At 40.8% G+C, this 19093-nt stretch overlaps 3 protein-coding genes across 3 annotated transcripts; 1 reads left to right on the top strand and 2 right to left on the bottom strand.

Annotated features, from left to right (window-relative positions):
• The first annotated feature begins 938 nt into the window (after nt 1–938).
• On the top strand, nt 939–16491 carry LOC115533653 (general transcription factor IIF subunit 2). The gene is made up of 8 exons (XM_030344253.1): nt 939–1071; nt 1157–1230; nt 1346–1364; nt 1766–1904; nt 11552–11630; nt 12320–12419; nt 12655–12798; nt 15500–16491. The coding sequence occupies exons 1-8, from the start codon at nt 1000–1002 to the stop codon at nt 15626–15628; spliced, it is 756 nt and encodes a 251-aa protein (XP_030200113.1). The 5' UTR covers nt 939–999; the 3' UTR covers nt 15629–16491.
• On the bottom strand, nt 6725–8785 carry kctd4 (potassium channel tetramerization domain containing 4). The gene has a single exon (XM_030344254.1). It carries the CDS (start codon nt 8386–8388, stop codon nt 7612–7614), a length of 777 nt encoding a protein of 258 aa, XP_030200114.1. The 5' UTR covers nt 8389–8785; the 3' UTR covers nt 6725–7611.
• Nucleotides 16349–18637, bottom strand: tpt1 (tumor protein, translationally-controlled 1). Its single transcript, XM_030344255.1, has 6 exons — nt 18478–18637; nt 18023–18096; nt 17252–17439; nt 17063–17168; nt 16866–16982; nt 16349–16757 (listed from the first exon to the last, which is right to left on the bottom strand). The coding sequence occupies exons 1-6, from the start codon at nt 18503–18505 to the stop codon at nt 16755–16757; spliced, it is 516 nt and encodes a 171-aa protein (XP_030200115.1). The 5' UTR covers nt 18506–18637; the 3' UTR covers nt 16349–16754.
• Nucleotides 18638–19093: the final 456 nt, after the last annotated feature.

The raw sequence follows: 19093 nt of genomic DNA, 5'->3' as shown, positions 1-19093 counted from the left end.
AAATAAAGGGACATAGGGGCCACGCAATAGCTGTACATTTATTAATAAACTAACTTTTATTATTTTGATTATAAAAAAGTAAAAGGCAGTAGAAAATAGATAAGGCTAAATTGGCAATTCCTCTTATTAGTAGTAGGCCTATTCTTATCCCCAATTATTTGAACTGCAACAGGCAACAGCAATCAACCATTAATATTCTCGTCCGTTTCGTCCCCTCCCCCCTTCTGTATTTAGGTGTGCCCCTTGTAGCATACTCGAGTAGAGCCAGAACGAGAGGTAATTTCCATCAGAACAAACGTTTGTTTTTTCCCCAAAAATATTTTATGCATACAAAGATATTAGGCAGTTAACACTTAAGTTAATACTCTGTGTATACTTAACCAAACACTCTGTGTTAACTTAACCTAAGATCTAGACAACCAAGCGAGATCATGTTTGTGTGAATAATAAATATATATATATATAAATCAACTCTGTAAAAGTAACACCAGGAGCACGTGTATGCTGTGGTGAGATTAATAATGTTGTTCTGGATCATCTGATTCTACAGCAGTCTAATCGTGCTCTCGCCTGGTCTTTATTCCCTTTCTTCAGTCGACTTGACCTCTTCCATTATCCAACCATGAAATTGTTCGTTATACGTGTTTTTCGAAATCATTCTTTAAAATGGTTTTAAACGGATTAAATGTGGTATAAAGAAGGCGAAACTCCCTGTGTATTTGTGATAAATGCCAACTGTTTAGCGGGGGAAATCCTCGAGTGGTCAATTATAGTACCAAATAAAGCACTTCAGTCAGGAATGTAGCAAAGCGTCTAGCGTTTAGTTCTGGGAAGTCAACACCGGAGGAGTAGTTGACCATGTGGCCACATGTAGGCAGTATGTGCCAACCCAATTTGTGGAATCCACAACATTAGTGAAAGATGTATCACGTGCAAATGATCACGTGTAAAACACATGAAATCCTCAGGTGCGTTGTAAAACTTCCAATTTACCCAAATATGTCAGAAAAAGCATCAATCGATCTTGCCGGAGTCAAACAAAGTCGAGGCGTGGGCCTGTGGCTCGTAAAGGTGTGTCCACAGCACTCATTATGACTGATGTGAGGCATTTGTATGTGCATTTTTGACTAATAACCTCGCCCTAATATAAATTCAGGTTCCCAAGTATTTGTCTCAACAATGGGACAAAGCATTGGATAATGGGGAAGTTGGCAATCTCAGAATTGGAAAGTATGGATGCGGATATCAAATTCTTTCTAATATGATTTCTAGAATTCAATGCAAACTCGTATTAAGCACAAAACTGTACCAACAGTATTTTTCTGTCTTGTGTCGTGCCCTACAGGAAAGAAGGGAAAGAAGAGGTCAGGTCAATCACATTTTCTACATATAATCTAGCTCAATATTGAACTGACATTGTTAAGCAAAATACAAAGCACTTAGTTCGTTTTATAGGACTCATGTACAATGTAAACTGTATTGTATTTATATAACAAATATTGTATTGTTTTTGTGGCTAAACATGACACCTTCAATAAGTGTAGCTACAAACAGGTCAGGCGTTGAGATATGCACACATTTACAAAAAGCCAAGTGTTCACCGAACACTACAATTGTGATGAGGCCCACAATAGTTCCTTATAATTTTTTTATCTAGTGCATCCAAACGCCTGTTTTTTAACATTGAGCACAGTACAACTGTACACAAAAAGTTCTTAAAGTCAGAATACTTAATGTATGTTTAGAATATTGGATTTTCTCCCAGTTGTGTTTCAGGCTAAATGAGGAACTGTGTACCCTGAGCTCTCGTGAGGTTGAAGTGATGAAGATCCCCAGAGACCATCCCTTCACAATGCCGCCAGTGGGGGGCCCATCGCTCGCAGTCTACACCACGTCTGAAACAGGTCGGTGCCACAATAACTGCTGGCTGCTATATCTCCAAGGAAACTGCTGCCCAGTGTTTCTAAACTCCCACAGTTGATCAAGACGGTACAGAGGTCGGCTGCTGGCTCTCTTGATTCACACTGATGGAGCCATAACCACGCTCCCCAACACTACTCACAGAATAGTGCATCACATACTCTCAGATCTACTAAATCTAACTCGAACTCATGATTGTAATCGGATATCTCATGAAACACTATATTGTGTCACATGGTTGGATAACAACAATCAACCAGGAAAACCAAAATAAAGCATTTGCTCATCACTTGTATAAGACATTTATTTGAGTCCCTAAAAACTAAACATCTAAATATACCCTAGTGGAATAATGTTGCCCTGTTAGGAATATGTTATAAGATAGGTGCATAGCAAATGTAGTCCTATTGATCAATATTAAGGGCCATCATTATACCCGAATACATATCATTTTAATAATTAGTGGTTTTAGTTTGGACTTGCTCACAGTTGTCTTGGAAGCATACAACTCACTTGAGAGCAGTCGTTGATCCGTTTTCACTTGTCACATGCATAACATCAATGTCTACTGCTTCAAGGAATTCCTACCTGCCAGGGGTAATTTAGCTTTTCCCTAATATCGATTCTTCCCTTATGGATTTGTCTTTTCTGTGCCTATCCAGAACTGGGTAGAGAGAAACATTCCTAGATCCTTCCTTTATATTATATTTGGATTCAGTATGGTGCTGCAAAATGATTTAAGTCCATCTTATGTGACAGTAATGGCATCAGAAAGTTTCTATACATTGACAAGATACCCATTTGCAATCCCCCCATTTCACTGGATCCCATTGATGCAATATTCGATTTTTGAAGATGCCAGTCTTCAGACATTCTGTCTGAAAGTTTTTCCTCGATAGCTAAACCTCATCAAGGTCAAAATTGTTGTGCATAATTGTGACTGAGTGCTGCATTCACTCAGCATGTCTGCGGATCAGATTGGCGAGGTTTGTGTGGCTACAGTGTTTTTATCTCCAGAGGACTCGTCATAAAAGAAACAAAGAGTTGACTCACTTTGAGTGGATTTCATTTTTTGGAGATGGAATGTCCGCACAATGGGGTAGTATTGAAGCTGCTATTGAAAGTTATTCACCTACATCGATGCACGTAAATGGCCTAACCATTCCCTCATCTATTGCCTCTTGTCTTTGCTGCCTCCCTACATACACATTTACATGCAACGCCTGTGTCTTCGGTACATGATTTCCACACCACAATGCAACCATTAAAAAAACGCTGTTTAATTTGTCACTGTTGGGTTTTTCCTGACATGGATAATGGTGTTACTTTTGGTCTGCTTTGACAAGCCACATCTGTTGATCAGTGGGTTGCTTAGCAACAGATGTAGTTGCAACAATAGTCCAACAATGATAAAGACATGATAATGATAAGCCGTAATTGTTTGTACAATTTCATTCCACTTGTATATCGCTCGCTCTCCATCTGCCTTGTTCTAAAATATATTTTTCTTCTGGGATATTTTTCTCCCAGATAATTTTTCAGTAGGAAAATGTTCAAGGCTAAAGCTCAGAGCTCCCTGTATTTGTTGCTAGAGTTTTCGCAGTAAATACTCAACGCAAGTCACGTGTTTATTACACACAAACGCCTTAGAGGTAAAGTAATTTGAAATGTGACAGTGTTAAGTACTAATGTGACCAAAAGCTTTGATTGTGTCCACCTAACACCATATTCGTTATTACGCTATCCCTTTTTTGAGGGGCACATTTTAGTTTTACAAAATACAAAAATATTTGCTTTTTGTAAAGTGTGCATTGGCCGCATGTTGTAAGTCCCCATTAGATCTATATAGCAAACGGAGCACATTCTGCATGCTATGGAACAGTCCTGGAGAGGCTGGTTTGTGTTCAATTACAATGATTGGCTGGCTCAGTTTCATGGGTCTCCTGCCGGCTGTGGTTCATGAGGGCTGAGTACTTGGCAAAATCTCTTGACTAGATGCCTCTTGAAAAGCTAAGCCGAACCACTGAACTTGACATTTGCAGTGGGCTTTGAATAGTCAACTGCACAGTCATTCTTATTTGGTAAAATGTATGTATGTATGTGTGTACAAATATATGTTTGTGTGTGCATGTGCATGTGCATATACATATATCTGCGTGCATACCGTGCAGTAGACTAAACCAGCACAGCCCACTGCAAAATGTCAAGTTTAGTGGTTGGGCTTAGCTTTTCAAGAGGCATGTAGTCAAGAGATGTTACCATCTGAGTGCTCAGCCCTTCATGAACCATAGCTGGCGGAAAACTCATGAAACATAAATAGATTATATTCTAAGCCAACTGGGACCTCCATCTGCACGAGGCGACAAAGGATGGTCGCCTCCTGCCACTAGGACTGGGAAACAACTCCCATCAACAAGGGCTGTGAAACTACTTTCTGTAGAAATAAGGTGGAAAGATAAATCCAATGTCCTATGTGGGCTGCCGTGACTTCTCTTTTACAGATCCAAATGCCGGTCCCTACCTGCTGCAAAAGCACCTTGTGTGCTGTTGCAGTGAATCTCTAAACTCATCGTTGACAATGCTGCATTTGCTTTGAATGGCATACTAGTCAACAAAAATAAATGTGATTTTATTATTCTCTCGTAATACAAAGCAAATAATGACCTTCTTGTTCGTTGAGGATGTCGGCTGCTAATTCATCTTCATAATATGGATTTTCCTAGGTCCTAGTCGTCAGTTATGTTTGACAGGTTATTAAGGATTGAATGTTATTGTTTCCATCCATAGAATAGTGGAAGGCTGCCCTTCAATTATCGCCCATACTGTGCGGAATATGGATAGTTTCACTGCTGGTTTCAAAAAACGTAAACAACACTCCAGAGAAGGCAATGTCACAGCCTCAAAGTGGTTGTGGTGACGTCATGGACTCTACGGACGTATTTTCAACGTTCAGCAGTTCTTCATGTCGAAACCACCTGAGGAAGTGTACAACAGAACGCATTGCTAATGTTTAGTGTTGGTGACCCGCCGTTCCTCCATCGCTGCTTGCTGGTGGAGCACACATCCACCATAGATACTGTATGTTCTGGTTCTGGTTTCTATGGTTAAGTGATGGGAGAATTGTTGGTTTTACCATTGCATTCAATCTGTCCTCGTACATTGACACATAGGTAAATAAAACAAAGCATGCAGAATTAAATATCGAAGGGGGGCTGAATTACAGGATACGTGTATTAGGTGCAATGATAACATATTCAGTGAATTGCAATAGCATGCTTGCAATCTCTAGATACTGACTCACTATCTTCCTTGACATGTACTTGAGGTAATGTCTTGATACACCTTTTGTGATTTTAAATATGTGCTGTTATTATTACAATGCAACACATTTTTTAAGTTGCCCTTGACTTTTTTCAAAGAATTTACTTTTTTTTAAGATTGCACAAGTTTCTGATATTCAATGCACACCTTGTAGACCCTTTTTAGGGTCTAGATTTTTTTTATATAATCTGTCACTTTTAAAGGCCAGTTGTTAAAATTGTCTTAAACTTAGTGAGCAATGGGCACGCACAAATTTATGGATTAATAACAATATTCATCCCAAGCAGTATGTTAAAATATACAAAAGGATTTATGCCATCTGTTGGTGCTGACTACCTAGTCTATTTATTTGGTTTGTCGAAGTCCTGTTACTTTGTTTATGTTCATTTGAATCGTTTTGGGTTGTAAGGACGGAGTAAACTATGGTTTCAGTATAGGGAAGAAAGTTAGCCAATTATCAGACGCAAAAAAGACTGTCCATTGAGGATTGAGGATGTTGATGCAATGATGACATGTGAAGTCTATACCCACTACCCAGCACACTTTAGATTTTGCCCGGAAATGCTACACCGCATTCTCGGTGTGAATATTTTTTTGGACATTCTACATATATTATCAATATGATGTACTGTTGGGCAATTTTTGTGCTCTGCCATGCTCATGAGGCAAATCTCTAAGCTCGTCTTGATAATATCCACATTCAATATCTGAGGGCTTTTTGTGCATGATGTGCTTCATTTATTTCCGTTGGTTTGTATCGTTTTCTCTATGACTCGTTTGCGGTTCCATCCAGTATCAACCTTGTGTAAGGGATGCATGAATTGAATTTGAACTCCACTAACCCAAGCTGTATTTCATTGGGCTGATGGCATTGTGCTTGTATTTCCCTTTTAGCTGTGAAAGCAATTGTGAATTTCCACTCTTTATTGTTCTCATCAATCTCATCGTGTTGCAATTCTCCCATTTCCCATTGTCTTCTCGTGTTCAGAGTCTCTGTAAGTCTGTGCAGAATGACTCATCTGCCTGGCATTCAGAAGCATACAACCATGGCAACAAATAAGATGGCATGTCCTTGTACATATGTGTATGTGACAGACTGAGAAAGAAACATTTTGTGTGAGCGTATAATCCTCCCAAAATGGTGTTACTGCGTGTGTTGGAGGAGTCATGTTGTAGAAAATAATATTTTCAGCATTCAAGGCTCGAGGCTGTGGTTGACTGGCTTTTGTTAGGGTTATTTAGAAATGTGAAAAAAGGATTCTGTTGCAAAGCAGTCAAAGCAGGTGGGAGTATCAGTTTGTACTTCTGGTTTCCTAGACTTAGTATAGTAGCAGCAGCTACCCCATAATTAATACTTATCCACGCATCCTTAAAATGAAATAAATGGAAAGACTTTGCTTCCAAGTAGACCGACTCATGTCAATGTTATAATCACCAACAACATACTGCACACCAGCTGTTCGTAGATGGGAATTGTTGAAGGTTTTGATTGGAACTTTTATTTATGTTTTATACATTGAAAAAACAGTTGAAGAGTTGTTGGTTACTGTACTTCAATTATAGATAAAAACAATATGGCACTAACAGAACGTTACTTAAAGGTACATGCATCATGCTTGAAACTAAGCGCACACACACACACACACACACACACACACACACACACACACACACACACACACACACACACACACGTTGTAAAGGGAAAGGCAAGCATGATTAGAGATACATTGTGGATTACTTTTTATCTGTATTTTCACATTGACTTGATCAATCTTTTCCACTTGGGTGTAACATCACTCGTATGGGTTCCATAGAGGGAGAAAGGGGAGGGACATGAGCCACAGAGTTGTGTTTTATATCCCTTAAACATGGTTTTAAACGTACGCATGCACACTGTTGGTTGGTCTAAGAACACTGTTGGTTTAAGAACAACATGGCAGAAAGGTTATTTTTTCATTAGGAGTAGCAATGCTTTAGGCTTCTTCATAGCATAAAAAAGTACAAATTTGATCAACAAGGATTTGATTTGTAATAGATATGACACTGCGTCCCATTCAAAACAATGTTTTCAACAGGATTCTCTAATTTTGATCAATCTGAAACGTTAAGACACTTGTTTAAAATAATATTGTAATACTTGAAATTCTAAGTTCTAAGAACCATGTGACACCCTTGCCATCTCTTCAATCCGCTACCCCACGATGCAACAACTTTGTACACAACACAAGCTATCAACAATTTCACACAAAAATCAGTTGTTTAAGATGGGTATGGACTCTGTCACTGCTTTCTCCTTTTCCATGTGTCGATGTGCCCTCTCTATCTCGCTCCCTCTCTCTCTCATGACCCCTGCTCTTTAACACCGTTCTACTTGACAAAGTGCAGGGCCTCAGCCGCCACCACCGACCCTTTGCTGCTGTCGAGGCTGGTGATGAGTTTGAAGCCCCCCTTGAGGGCCAGCATCACCGTCTCCAGCTTGAGACAGTCCAGGGTGCACAGAAAGGTGCTGTCCTCCTTCAGCACCAGCCGGGAGCCCGGCTCCGACTTGATGAAGTGGCGGAACTGGATCACGTTTGACGACACCTCAAACTCCTCCGGGAAGCCGTCCAGGCGGCTCTTGGAGATCTGCACCAGCCGCGCCTTGACCTTGTCGATAAACGCTGGATCGCTGCAGTACACCTTGAGGCCCTGTGACCGCTCGTGGCTGTCCGTCACCTCCAGGAAGGCGGGCTCTCTCTTGGTGGTCCTCTGCTCCTCCCATTCGAACACGGCGTCCACCAGTTCGCTCAGGCGGTAGAATTCCGCCTCCTTCCCGAGGAGCCCCACCTCCCGGAAGTCGTCGGGCAGCTGGAGGTCCCCGGTACGCAGGAAGTTGAGCACATGGCGGAACACGGGTCCGTCCCGGTCAATGAAAGGGTTTCCCATGGAGTCGGTGTGCTGCACGGGCTTCTTCCCATTGGCCAGCTCCTCGAGCAGCGAGCCCTGGTATTTGACCAGAGTGGTGCGGTGGGCCGTGTAGAGGAAGCCCCCCACGTTGAGTGTGATTGTGCCCGAGGAGGGCTTCTTGAAGCTCTTACTGGGTTGCAGTAAGTCGGGATTAATCTGCCTTATTTCGCTGTCCATCCTTCTTAGATTCCATTCCATGCCGCAATCCACCGGTTCCGCCCGCTGTATTCTCCAGCCCCTCGCAGACTTGGAAGTGTGTGTGCAACGCAACAAAGCTGCCTCTTCCGTTCTCTTCTCCCTGCCAGGCGCTCTATGTGTGCGAGTTCTCTGTGCTGTTCAGATGGAAGAGCTGGTGGTAGTTGCCAGGTGGGAGAGTGTGCGCGATAGCAACTGGTGGATCGTGCTGTCTGAGAAAATCACACACTGCACTGGTTGCTTAGAGCAAAACCACATCTCGGTGCTCCTCTCTGTTCCACCCCCTCTCTTTCGCTCACTCTCTCTCTCCCGCTCACTGTTGCTCACTTTCTCTCTCTCTCTCCTGCTCCTTCCCTAATTAGCTTTGATGAAAATGGTCTTGTGCTTTGCGACACACACACACACACACACACACACACACACACACACACACACACACACACACACACACACACACACACACACACACACACACACACACACACACACACACACACACACACACACCTCCCGCCCCCAGTCTCCAGATGGTTGGAGGCTGCAGCACTGTAAACTAAGGGGTGTGCATCTCCGAAAGGTGCTGAGGTGTTTGGATTGGTTTATAATGCCCGTTTTGTTCAATCTATGCTCTATAAGTCAAAGTGCTTCCCTTTGCTTCTCCAAACAGGATAACAAGTGGTTGCCAAAACCTCTGTTCTTGTGCTCTCTCGCTCGCTCTAAATAGTCAATGTGCTTAGCTGTCTAGTAATTGGGTGCAGCTACCTGAAACCTTGTGTCTTTGGTTTTTGTGTCCCTGTATGTTTACTGTATTCACAGTGCACCACTGCTACCGACTGCAAATAGTGACGATGGCTTTTCTGCTATGCCCGTACAAAAGCAAAAAGCCCAGACTGTGTTATGAGAACTGTGATCTAGATGATGTCAGCAGTTGGAGCTAATCTATTGCCAATCCCGATGTATAATTCAGAGAGTGGCCGGGCATGGTTATTGGACTTGAAATGCAATGTATTAGTTATATTCATTTTATGACATGGAGGGAAGTTAAGACATTTTTCCTTTAAACAGTGAGCGACTTATCATGCAACGTTGTATAAAGATATTTGAAAAGCTACATCATTTACAAATTCAGGGGAAACAAGAACCAGAGAACACATTACACGGATCAATGAGGCCAATGGTCTCACTTTTCCATCGATTTTGCGAAAACAAAGTTGATGTTGAAGATTTTTTCGAAATCTCATGAGCAGCACTGTTAAATTTGAGTATAGCAGAGCATGATATATTTGACTGCATACACACTGACTTTTGTTTTGGTGTAAGATTATGGGGCTCTTTGTATGCGAGTATTTTATTGGCCCTTTGTCTAACGTCACCTTGCGGGTATTTCCTTTACCACATTTAACAGGAGCGTAATTAACGAATCCCTGTAATTCTTTTTTACTCTAGGCGATAACCAAAGCTTATTTTCTAAAGACTGTACCTTTAATTAATCAACCAATGGTGAGGGCGCTCCCTGCATTCAAAGGAATTTAATTATTCATTGGTATGGTGTCTGCGCTGGTGGCGTAATGCAAAGTGGTTGACTGCTGTGACGCTGGCATGGCAACCACTTAAAATAGAGCTATGTATGAGCAATGTCACTTTTCCTATTCCCTTTTATGGTATCTTATAGGCACATGACAGACATGCACCACGATAAAAACAAATCGCAGTCATCACCTTTTTATTCTTGAACATGGATTTAAAGTTAAATTGATTTGGAGAGGATTAGGTCGTCAATGATTCTAAACCATGTTGAAATCCCAAATTAGATCAGGTCAAAATCGTGTCCGGATAATGACTTTCTCTCTGTCCGGAGGCTGATGGGAAATAACGTTAGGAGTCAATGTTGTTTATTTAACAACTTCCATCTGTTCCTTATCTTGGCACTCTTGTGTGTATGTATTTGGTATTGACAGTCCAATTAGGACTGTCATGATCAAACAGAAAATCAATAAGTCTCTAGAAATATATTAAAGCAGGGAACTGCGTATTCACATGTCCCAAGATGGAGAAAATAATGGAGATGTGTATCTAGAGTTGAGGCGTATGTGGGGGTGGACGGGAGGTCGTTTGTTTGCCGTGGCAACCCCAGCAAGGTCGGAGCTAGGAGGTGAGGAGAGGGGAGAGAAATTCATTCTGGAAAATGGATTACGGGGGCGAAATATAGACCTCTCGACCTTGTCAGGTTGCTCGGTTCTTCATACGCCTCGTTCTTTTGTCTTCTTCCCTGCTTCTGCAAAACATTATGTGTTTTTTTATGTGTTTTTATGTAATTCCCCTCTACATTCATATCCAGCCCTTAAAACCTCTACTGCAGATCCTGGAGAAAATGTAAAGAATTACTACTGGCATTGATCGTGGTGAACAAAGCCTTAGGCTCCTACTCTACTTGATTAACAGAGGGGAGAGTTGGAGAGAGTTGGAGGATAAAGGCGTACGGCCACTTGAAACAAATCCTATTTTTCACAAGATGATTTTTTTATATGGAATTAGCTATCAATGGTTATAGATGACAACAAACACAATTGATATTTTGTAATTATACAGTTTTAACATACATTAAAGGCACAGTATTAACTGTAAATCAGAAAGTTAATATGGACTGTTTATCTGTCAAATCAAATCCAATTAATGTTCAAGGACACAGGGAATCTAATTCTAACTGAACAATGATAAGGCGGCTTACGTTTTTAAAGTGTTTGACCTCCTACGTCATTATACAGTCCAATCACAAAAATCCCACATCCTCGTCATTTTAGAAATCAAAGACGGACCGTTGGAGGAGATTGCTCAGCCCACACGCAAGCACATATTAAACCCACATGCATGTGTGGGTTTGATAGAGCTATCAGCAAGGGCTCTGGCTAGTCATGGTCCAATAATTGCATGTAATTGCAGCAATTTGTGGCAGAGCTGAAGATGGCCATGGGCAAGTGACATTGTGAAGTGCAAAGTATTCACTATATACATGTGTATTTCATATACTTGAGGTGGTGGTCCTGTGCATTTGACTTTTACCTACTTCCTAAATGAAAGCTTGCTCTCTGTAATTGCTGTCTTCTCAACAAAAGCAACATTTGAAATCGGCTAGTTGACATATTACCAAAGTCTTCTTCTTTTTCAGGTGAAATAAGCATGGAGGGGATGATCGTCAAAAAGGCTGAATGCAAGCCAGCAGCCCAGGGCTACATGAAGCTCAAAAAGTGAGTGATCTGTAAGTGACACTGTGCAGGCTTTTGAATAGGCAACAGGAGAGAGTAGTAGAATACACAGGGAGCTTTGAGACAATTTTACTACATTGCTATATATCAATGTCTTGTAAATAATACTTTCCCATTTGAAGAAATCATGAATTTGCAAGCAATATGTGCCTCTGCAAGTTATCCAGGAGGCTGAATGACTACAGTGGCAGGCGTAATTGGCCACAGGGTCTAACACTCCTAGTTATATGTTTCAGACCCATTTCTGTACTATTTAAATATCTCATGACACAACACTTGCCTTAGAGGTTGATGCATTACTCATCTATGAATATGTTGACATTCAATCATTAGAGCATTACTACTCCTACTACTATTACTACCATTACAAAAATCATGCATATTAATTTTTTTCTAAGATTCCAGCCATAGCTCACCGATGGGATCACTATAGCAACATAGTCATTATTAGTCATTTGATAAATGCAGAGATTGTGAGTAGTTAATTCCCCATCAACCATGATGGCGTCATGCTCTGAAATATCACAATGTGCTCAACCGTCAAGCAATAGACATCTACATAAGCGGACACATTCATGTGGATATTGTTAAAGGACAGAATGTTTACTGCCCTCAAACACACTTTTGCAGGAATATTTATAAATGTACTTATTTATTTGAATGTGTGTCAGACTGCAGCTCGAGGAGTCCACCAAACCACAGCGTCTGTCACAGCAGCTGGAGAAAGCCGTCACAAACATCTATAAGCCTGTGGCCAACCATATTGTCAATGTAAGGGTGTGTGTGTGTGTGTGTGTGTGTGTGTGTGTGTGTGTGTGTGTGTGTGTGTGTGTGTGTGTGTGTGTGTGTGTGTGTGTGTGTGTGTGTGTGTGTCAAGCTCTTGTCATGTGTGATCTACTGTGCCACTGGAAAGGAATTGAATATGTACTATTGTTTATTTGATTTGTTACAAACTACAAAAGCTACCGATCATCTGTGGAATGTTAAAGTGTGTTTATGACGGCAGGCGGAGTTCGAGAAGAAGAAACGGCAGGAGGGGAGAATGGTCAGGGCAGAGCGACGGGTCGTGTTGGATATGCTCTTCTCAGCGTTTGAGAGACACCAGTATTACAACATTAAGGACCTAGTGGACATCACTAAACAACCTGTGGTGAGTCACACCCACGCACACATTCAGTTTTGGTTTGAAAGATCCCATTCAATATTTTATTTAAATAATAATCAATAAATCAAACCCACCTTGTGGGTTGTGCCTTTTTATATCATTACTTACTGATACATTATACCATATCAGTAATGTGGATCCCAATATCCTCAGTAAGGAACAGCATAATCCCCACTGTTGTGTGAAAAGTAACGATAATTGTGATTTGTAAATTAAACTACACCCCCATCTTTTAATAGTCACAAATGTTTACCTAAATCTATTAATGGAAACAAGAAATTATTGACTGTCAAAGTGGATTGGAATTGGGCCCCACTAAAATCGAAATGATCGATATTAACCTTCCATTTCTATTGAATTTGTTTTGTTCAATTGGAATTAAACAGGCATATCTCAGCGTGTTCCTTTTTAAAGTCCTGTATTTCAGTTTCAGTTGAGTGCTGTGTGCAAGCTCAGTTTAAGTTTCTAATTTTAGGTAACACATTTCTTTTTCTAACAGCTTTTGTTGATTTCAGTTTCCGTTAACTACAAACACATGCGCACGCATACGCACACCCTCTCTCTTAGGAGGAGGGAAGAAAACAATAGTTTTCCTGTCTACCTTTCACCATACCCTGCCTTGTGAAACCAAATCACCCACAGTGTATGTTCTCGACCATTTACACACTTGTTTAGCGTTCTCTCTCATGCTCTCGCCCTCTCGAATGGAGAGACTGATACTGTGGATCCATTCCAACAGAGAACAGCAGTGTGTAGGTGCTGATGACCTTGGGGTCCTTCGATTACATAACCACGGGCAGAGTAGGAGTCAAACACCACACATGCTTTCATTCTTCCCTTAAGCACTTAGCCAACACTCAAATCAAGTGAACTAAAGTAGTCAGACAAATGGTTCTGTTGTGACGCAATCAACTTGTATATTTTTGAGGAGTGCATGCAGAACCCACTCCGTTAGAATTTTACTGATTAGCCATGTTCGCTCCGATAGCTCACCAAGACTGCTGTAGAAATGTCATGTCATTCCAGTTTAGTTTCCTCAAAATAGGTTACCTTTTGATCTATTTGAAGGTACGATTTAAGAGCTATTATTTGAGAGCCACCCCATGGAACATTATTTCAGAAAATATGTATGGTAGTCTTTGGTGAGAGACGAAGAAACTATCCCATTTTATCTCTGCCATTTCAACATGAATTTAGTCAATTTATAATATTAGTGTGCAAGTCAAGAAAGTCAGTTTGACGTAAAACTGATTAAGTGTAAGAATGCTAAAAGTTTTTAGACTACACTATTGATGGGTTGTTCGCGACCAAATCAGTTCGAATGAACGAATCTTTAACAAGAACAACCCAAACTGATTCTTCTCTCTCGTTCGTCCTGTCGTCTTGTTCGTGCAGACTCGACTCCTCCCAGACTCACTAGTCGCTGACTCGCTGTTCTTTCACTGACTGTGCGTGGTGAAGAGGGAAGAGGCTTAGTGAGCGACCGTACATAATACAATTCAATGTCAGTGAAATGGTAAATGCATGCTGTCTGTGTACTTTCTGTGTCACGCCAGATTAATCAAATATTTTAATGTCTGGTCAATCTGTCTCCTTTCATGGTCCATTCTCAGCCTGGGACCCCCACCATCATTGCTAAATCAAGTCTATTATCTTGCTGATATGCTAAACATCCAATAATCAACTACAACCCCCATCCCGCTGCGTTTGGTTCAAGTTGTAATTTTGACTGATGACCGACTTCCAAGATCGTTTGAGAATGAGAACGAGGGAGGAGCTGAGTCTGACTAAGCTGAGAACCGTGCATTCCATGATTCGATCCACCGCTACCGGAAACTCGACTGAACGAACAAACGATTCTGAACGACTATTTTTAGCGAACTGACCGACGTGAACTGAATCAAGGAAAATAATTATTGAATCCATCACTAGACTAGACAGCAAAACGTTGAGCAAGTGACGTCATAACTTTCGCTCTTCACAAGCTAGCCAGAGCCTGTAAAATGAACGTTAAAGTGAACTGTGTTTCGTACCGTGAAGAAGTAACATGAATAGTACTTGCTGGTTCTTTTGAATTCCAGGCTGATGATAACAATACAATTAATTTATTGGCGCCTTTCAAGTCACCCAAGGTCACCTTACAAAGTATGAGCATAAAATCATAGAAAGAAAAAAAGAAAAATAAATAGGAATAATAGATAATTGCTGGATAAAACGCATCAGGTATGCATTATTTATATTTCCTCCATAGCAAAGTATGCTTTACAGAAATGAAATGTACATTCAATTGTATTACCAATTTCAGTACTTGATTTTTACATGGAGAACGGAAGCCTCTTACGTGTGTAGGAAGGAAAAACCTATTATATTAAAAAGAGGAATTGTATCGATAAGCAGAGGAAGCCTTCGGTTATCGCAAAACATCATTCGAGGTCATTAAAATACGCAGATTATAATCACCCTAAACCTTTTTTAAATATTTTGTATATACGTGTTGCTTGTTGCCATGGCAACATCCCCGCCGACATCACGTCAGTCGTAGCTCCAAAATAATCAACTCGACTGACATCTTGTGGCCAAATAAAATCATACGTTATGTTCTTGGCCTAATGCCATCTGAACATAAATCTGTACATGATCACATTAATGACGTTGAACCTTCCTTTCTCAACTTTTTTCTTTCAAGACTTACCTGAAAGAGATAATGAGAGAGATTGGGGTATACAACACCAAGGGATTGCACAAGAGTACATGGGAGCTGAAACCGGAGTACCGCCACTACCAGTCTACGGAGGTGGAGAGGGATGAAGACTAGCCCGGAGAACCCATTGCCCTTTCACACTGGATACTTTCCTGGACCAGTGTCAACGGCAGAAATAACATTGCTTCTCACTTTGTTTTGAGTTACTTGAATACTGCCAACTGTATTACTTTAGAGAGCCATTGCAAATAAAATGATATGGCTATTCATTACTACATACATTAATTTAATTCTCGAATGTAGTTTTCCTAGTAATGACATTTGTCTATGTAGAGCCCAGTACTTCCAATTAGCGACGTTACCTTTACCCTACCATATTGTAGGATCAGTTTGGTAGTCCCACAAATCACTGAATATATATCGGGTCTGGGAAGGGCACGGAAATCTGATAACTGGGGGTGCCACTTTTGCCTCCAATCGGGTGGCTAGGATTGTTAGCTCCCTCACTTGTAACCAAATATTGCAGTTAGTCGCAAAGGCAACATATTAGATGACCATTTACAGCTAAGGCAGTCCAAATTTGAATATCCCTGTTGGGATATAATTCCAGGAAGGAAATCAGTACATATAATTTCAATGTTGGATATGACAACCAAAGAAGCTTTGGCAGGGATTGTTTCATGTCCTTTAGAGGGAATCTCATGTGGCCATAAGATCACACAATACTAGAAATATGTAACCACCGAACTGAAGCGGGCAAGGACCAAACCTGGTATTATTTTTCATACTTCACCAGGGAAGTTTTGGGGTGAAGTGTTTAGTCATTCCAAAACAGACGTTTCAAGGTTTTTATTTAAAACCAGAATCATACTCAGTCAGGGAGATGGTAAATTGCATGCCGTCAGACAAGGCAGACGGTGATGAGGGTAAGCCAATCAGCCCCACAGAAAACATGATGCAGAATGGAATATTGGAATCATCAAGAAGCGAAGTTCATGCAAGATAAAAAGCAGAGCCCAGTTTCCTTGCTTCTGTGTCTTCAATTAAGTGATGAAAAAGTACAATTGACAACTTGTGTATTAGATGAAAATTCACTCGCATTACCGATACTGTGGGCCATAATGTCAATAATCAGTGGACTGCACAAATAATTCCTTTGGGTTGATAAAGACCAGGTTCTTTCCCATATCCGTAAGTCCATTCAAAATCCGCAAGAAAAGCCGAAGGGGTCTTTGAGTGGTTACTGGAGAGGGAGAGAAAAAAAAAGGAGGGTTGTGTTCTTTAATCTGAAATGCACGACATTCAAAATAACCTCCATGATTACAAGCATACTGAGAATAAAAATACGTACAACTTTCTCGACCTCCAGACCATCCTTGAAGAAAATCATGAATGGGGTGACGCCATCCTCACGGAAGTCAAGCATGCCCAACATGCCCAGGGGGTTCATTGAATCACCTGTGAAAAACTGATGAGAAATAGTTAAATGGCAGCCAGTCTTTGCAACCAAATGAATGCTGCCACTGACCAACGAGTGCATGTCTTTACCTGGTAGTTCTTAATGTTAGCCATAATATCCCGGACCCGGTCGCCAATTTGCTTCATGAAAGGTTCCACTCTCTCTGGCTTGGTCTCCTGCAGTTTGGCTGTGAGTCTAAATAAACAAAAGGTATACTTTTAGTCATACATTACATGCATTAGACTAGTGCAATTAACCAATTCCCATTTTAGACTTACTCCTTGACATAGTCCTTGATGTAGACTTTGAAGCTTTTCTTGTTTAAAATGGTCTCCTGCAGTTTTGAATTAAGCACAATATCCACACCCGATTCTGTGACTTTGTCGAAGTCTTCCACCTGTTCTTCTGCAGATTTGTTTCCTCCGATGAGAGATTCGCTGATGTCACCTCCCGACCTGGTGACCATCTTAACAAACACAGAAGGTATTAGTCATTTTGGTGTAGCCTTGTGAGATCATCTTGACATCACATATTGTTGTTTTGATATCTCAGATCAGACTTTAACGAAAAAAATACATTGACTAGAAATTATTCAATGAAGTATCAAGACACCAAATGCCATTGCAAATTAAATACGTAAGCAAACATTGATCATACCGGTTAAGCTGATTATTTCCAAACGTCACATTGGCGATTTGACAATACGCTGACTCAATTCAATGTTGGCGATTTAAACGCTTTTTAGGACGTGCTTCCATTCGTGCGCAGTAGGACACGATCCTTGATGAGTCAATACCGGGACGTGCTTTTAGTGTGACGGTGACGTAGGCGGAAAGGCAGCTTTCTTTCCGGGCAAATGGTATGGACCTCAAATGTCTACATTTATATCGATAAGTTACGTTTTTAAGAACATGTAGCGGTGAACCGATGTGCAAAGTGTTGGTCAAATCAGGTTTGAACTTCTATTTAAAGTCATTGGTGTTGCCGCAGAAAATGAGCCCGGTTCCCTATCTATTTATCAGCCGGGAAGTTGTAAAATATACACTCACCGCTCCTTCCACCTCGATGAAAAACCCATCTTCAGTTTCCTTGATCTTGTAGATGTCGGTGAACATCTCATCACCTGCAATGAGAGAAACGGTTTTAGATTTTGTAACAATTAAAACGTCAGGAACAGCAGGCAACGCTAGGCGGCAATGGCTACGCGGCAAACAGCCACGATGATCACACTAAACAATGACAAAAAACAACGATGTTTTTTCAACTCCGATACTTAAACTACACGGTTTAGATAGTCTGCTTTTGAAACGATGACATAGAAAACAGAAGAGAAGAAAACGTTTTAGCTGACGATTCCAAAATGCCGAAGTAGCCCGTGATAGCATGACGGACATTTTGATTAGCATCGTTAGCAAAGCGGCTCGAGAAAATGTGTTGAGAATAACCAAAGTCGGTGAAACAGCTTAAACAAAATCCCAAGTCGTTGAATACAGTCTTTTCATACCTGAGACTATGTCCTTGTAGATCAGCATTTTGACGGATTGATGTTAAGATACTGCGGGACAAAACGGCAAACCTCCCACCACGACGGGACCCGACGAGAAAAAGACCGATCCGGCCTCAGACGGAACATTTACACAGGATGGCAGTGACGTAGCCATTAAAAGGGACACCACGCGATATTGCCGCCTCGTGGATGGAGTGCAGCATAAACGCAATCCATTTCTACTTATTTTCTATGTACGCACAGGAAAATAGTAGACACAAGTTAATCAGCAGCCCGTTTTTTCTCAATAAGGTATATATGCCAGAGAAAAGGAATTTAATAATTTAGTAAATGTTATTACCATTCGTTTTTTCCCCATCAATTAATTTGCATTCCTGTTTAGTTCATATTCATTTAAATATTACGATTTTCTTTGGTTAAAAGGGTAGCTGTAAATGTTTATATTGAAGTAAAAGCAAGCTACTTGAGCATTGTGCAACATCATCCATTCAACCATCCATCCAATGTTATCAATGTAGTTATTTTTGCACAATGCTGCATTTAAGCGACCAGTATCTCTTCACCATCAGCATTATAGTTCAGGTCACAAAACTAAACTTCACAATCATTTAAT

Source organism: Gadus morhua, chromosome 20 (genome assembly GCF_902167405.1).
Source record: "Gadus morhua chromosome 20, gadMor3.0, whole genome shotgun sequence".
NCBI lineage: Eukaryota > Metazoa > Chordata > Actinopteri > Gadiformes > Gadidae > Gadus > Gadus morhua.
The sequence above is the reverse complement of the archived record's forward strand: the minus strand, read 5'-3'. Positions and strand labels throughout refer to the sequence as shown.

Excerpts from the sequence above, each read along its gene's own strand:
- LOC115533653 (XM_030344253.1), top strand. The coding sequence starts at position 1,000 with ATGTCAGAAAAAGCATCAATCGATCTTGCCGGAGTCAAACAAAGTCGA. Across the intron at positions 1,905-11,551 it reads CTACACCACGTCTGAAACAG|GTGAAATAAGCATGGAGGGG; the intron begins GTCGGTGCCACA and ends CTTCTTTTTCAG. Across the intron at positions 11,631-12,319 it reads GGCTACATGAAGCTCAAAAA|ACTGCAGCTCGAGGAGTCCA; the intron begins GTGAGTGATCTG and ends AATGTGTGTCAG.
- kctd4 (XM_030344254.1), bottom strand. The coding sequence starts at position 8,388 with ATGGAATGGAATCTAAGAAGGATGGACAGCGAAATAAGGCAGATTAAT.
- tpt1 (XM_030344255.1), bottom strand. The coding sequence starts at position 18,505 with ATGCTGATCTACAAGGACATAGTCTCAG. Across the intron at positions 18,097-18,477 it reads CTACAAGGACATAGTCTCAG|GTGATGAGATGTTCACCGAC; the intron begins GTATGAAAAGAC and ends CTCTCATTGCAG. Across the intron at positions 17,440-18,022 it reads TCATCGAGGTGGAAGGAGCG|ATGGTCACCAGGTCGGGAGG; the intron begins GTGAGTGTATAT and ends GTGTTTGTTAAG.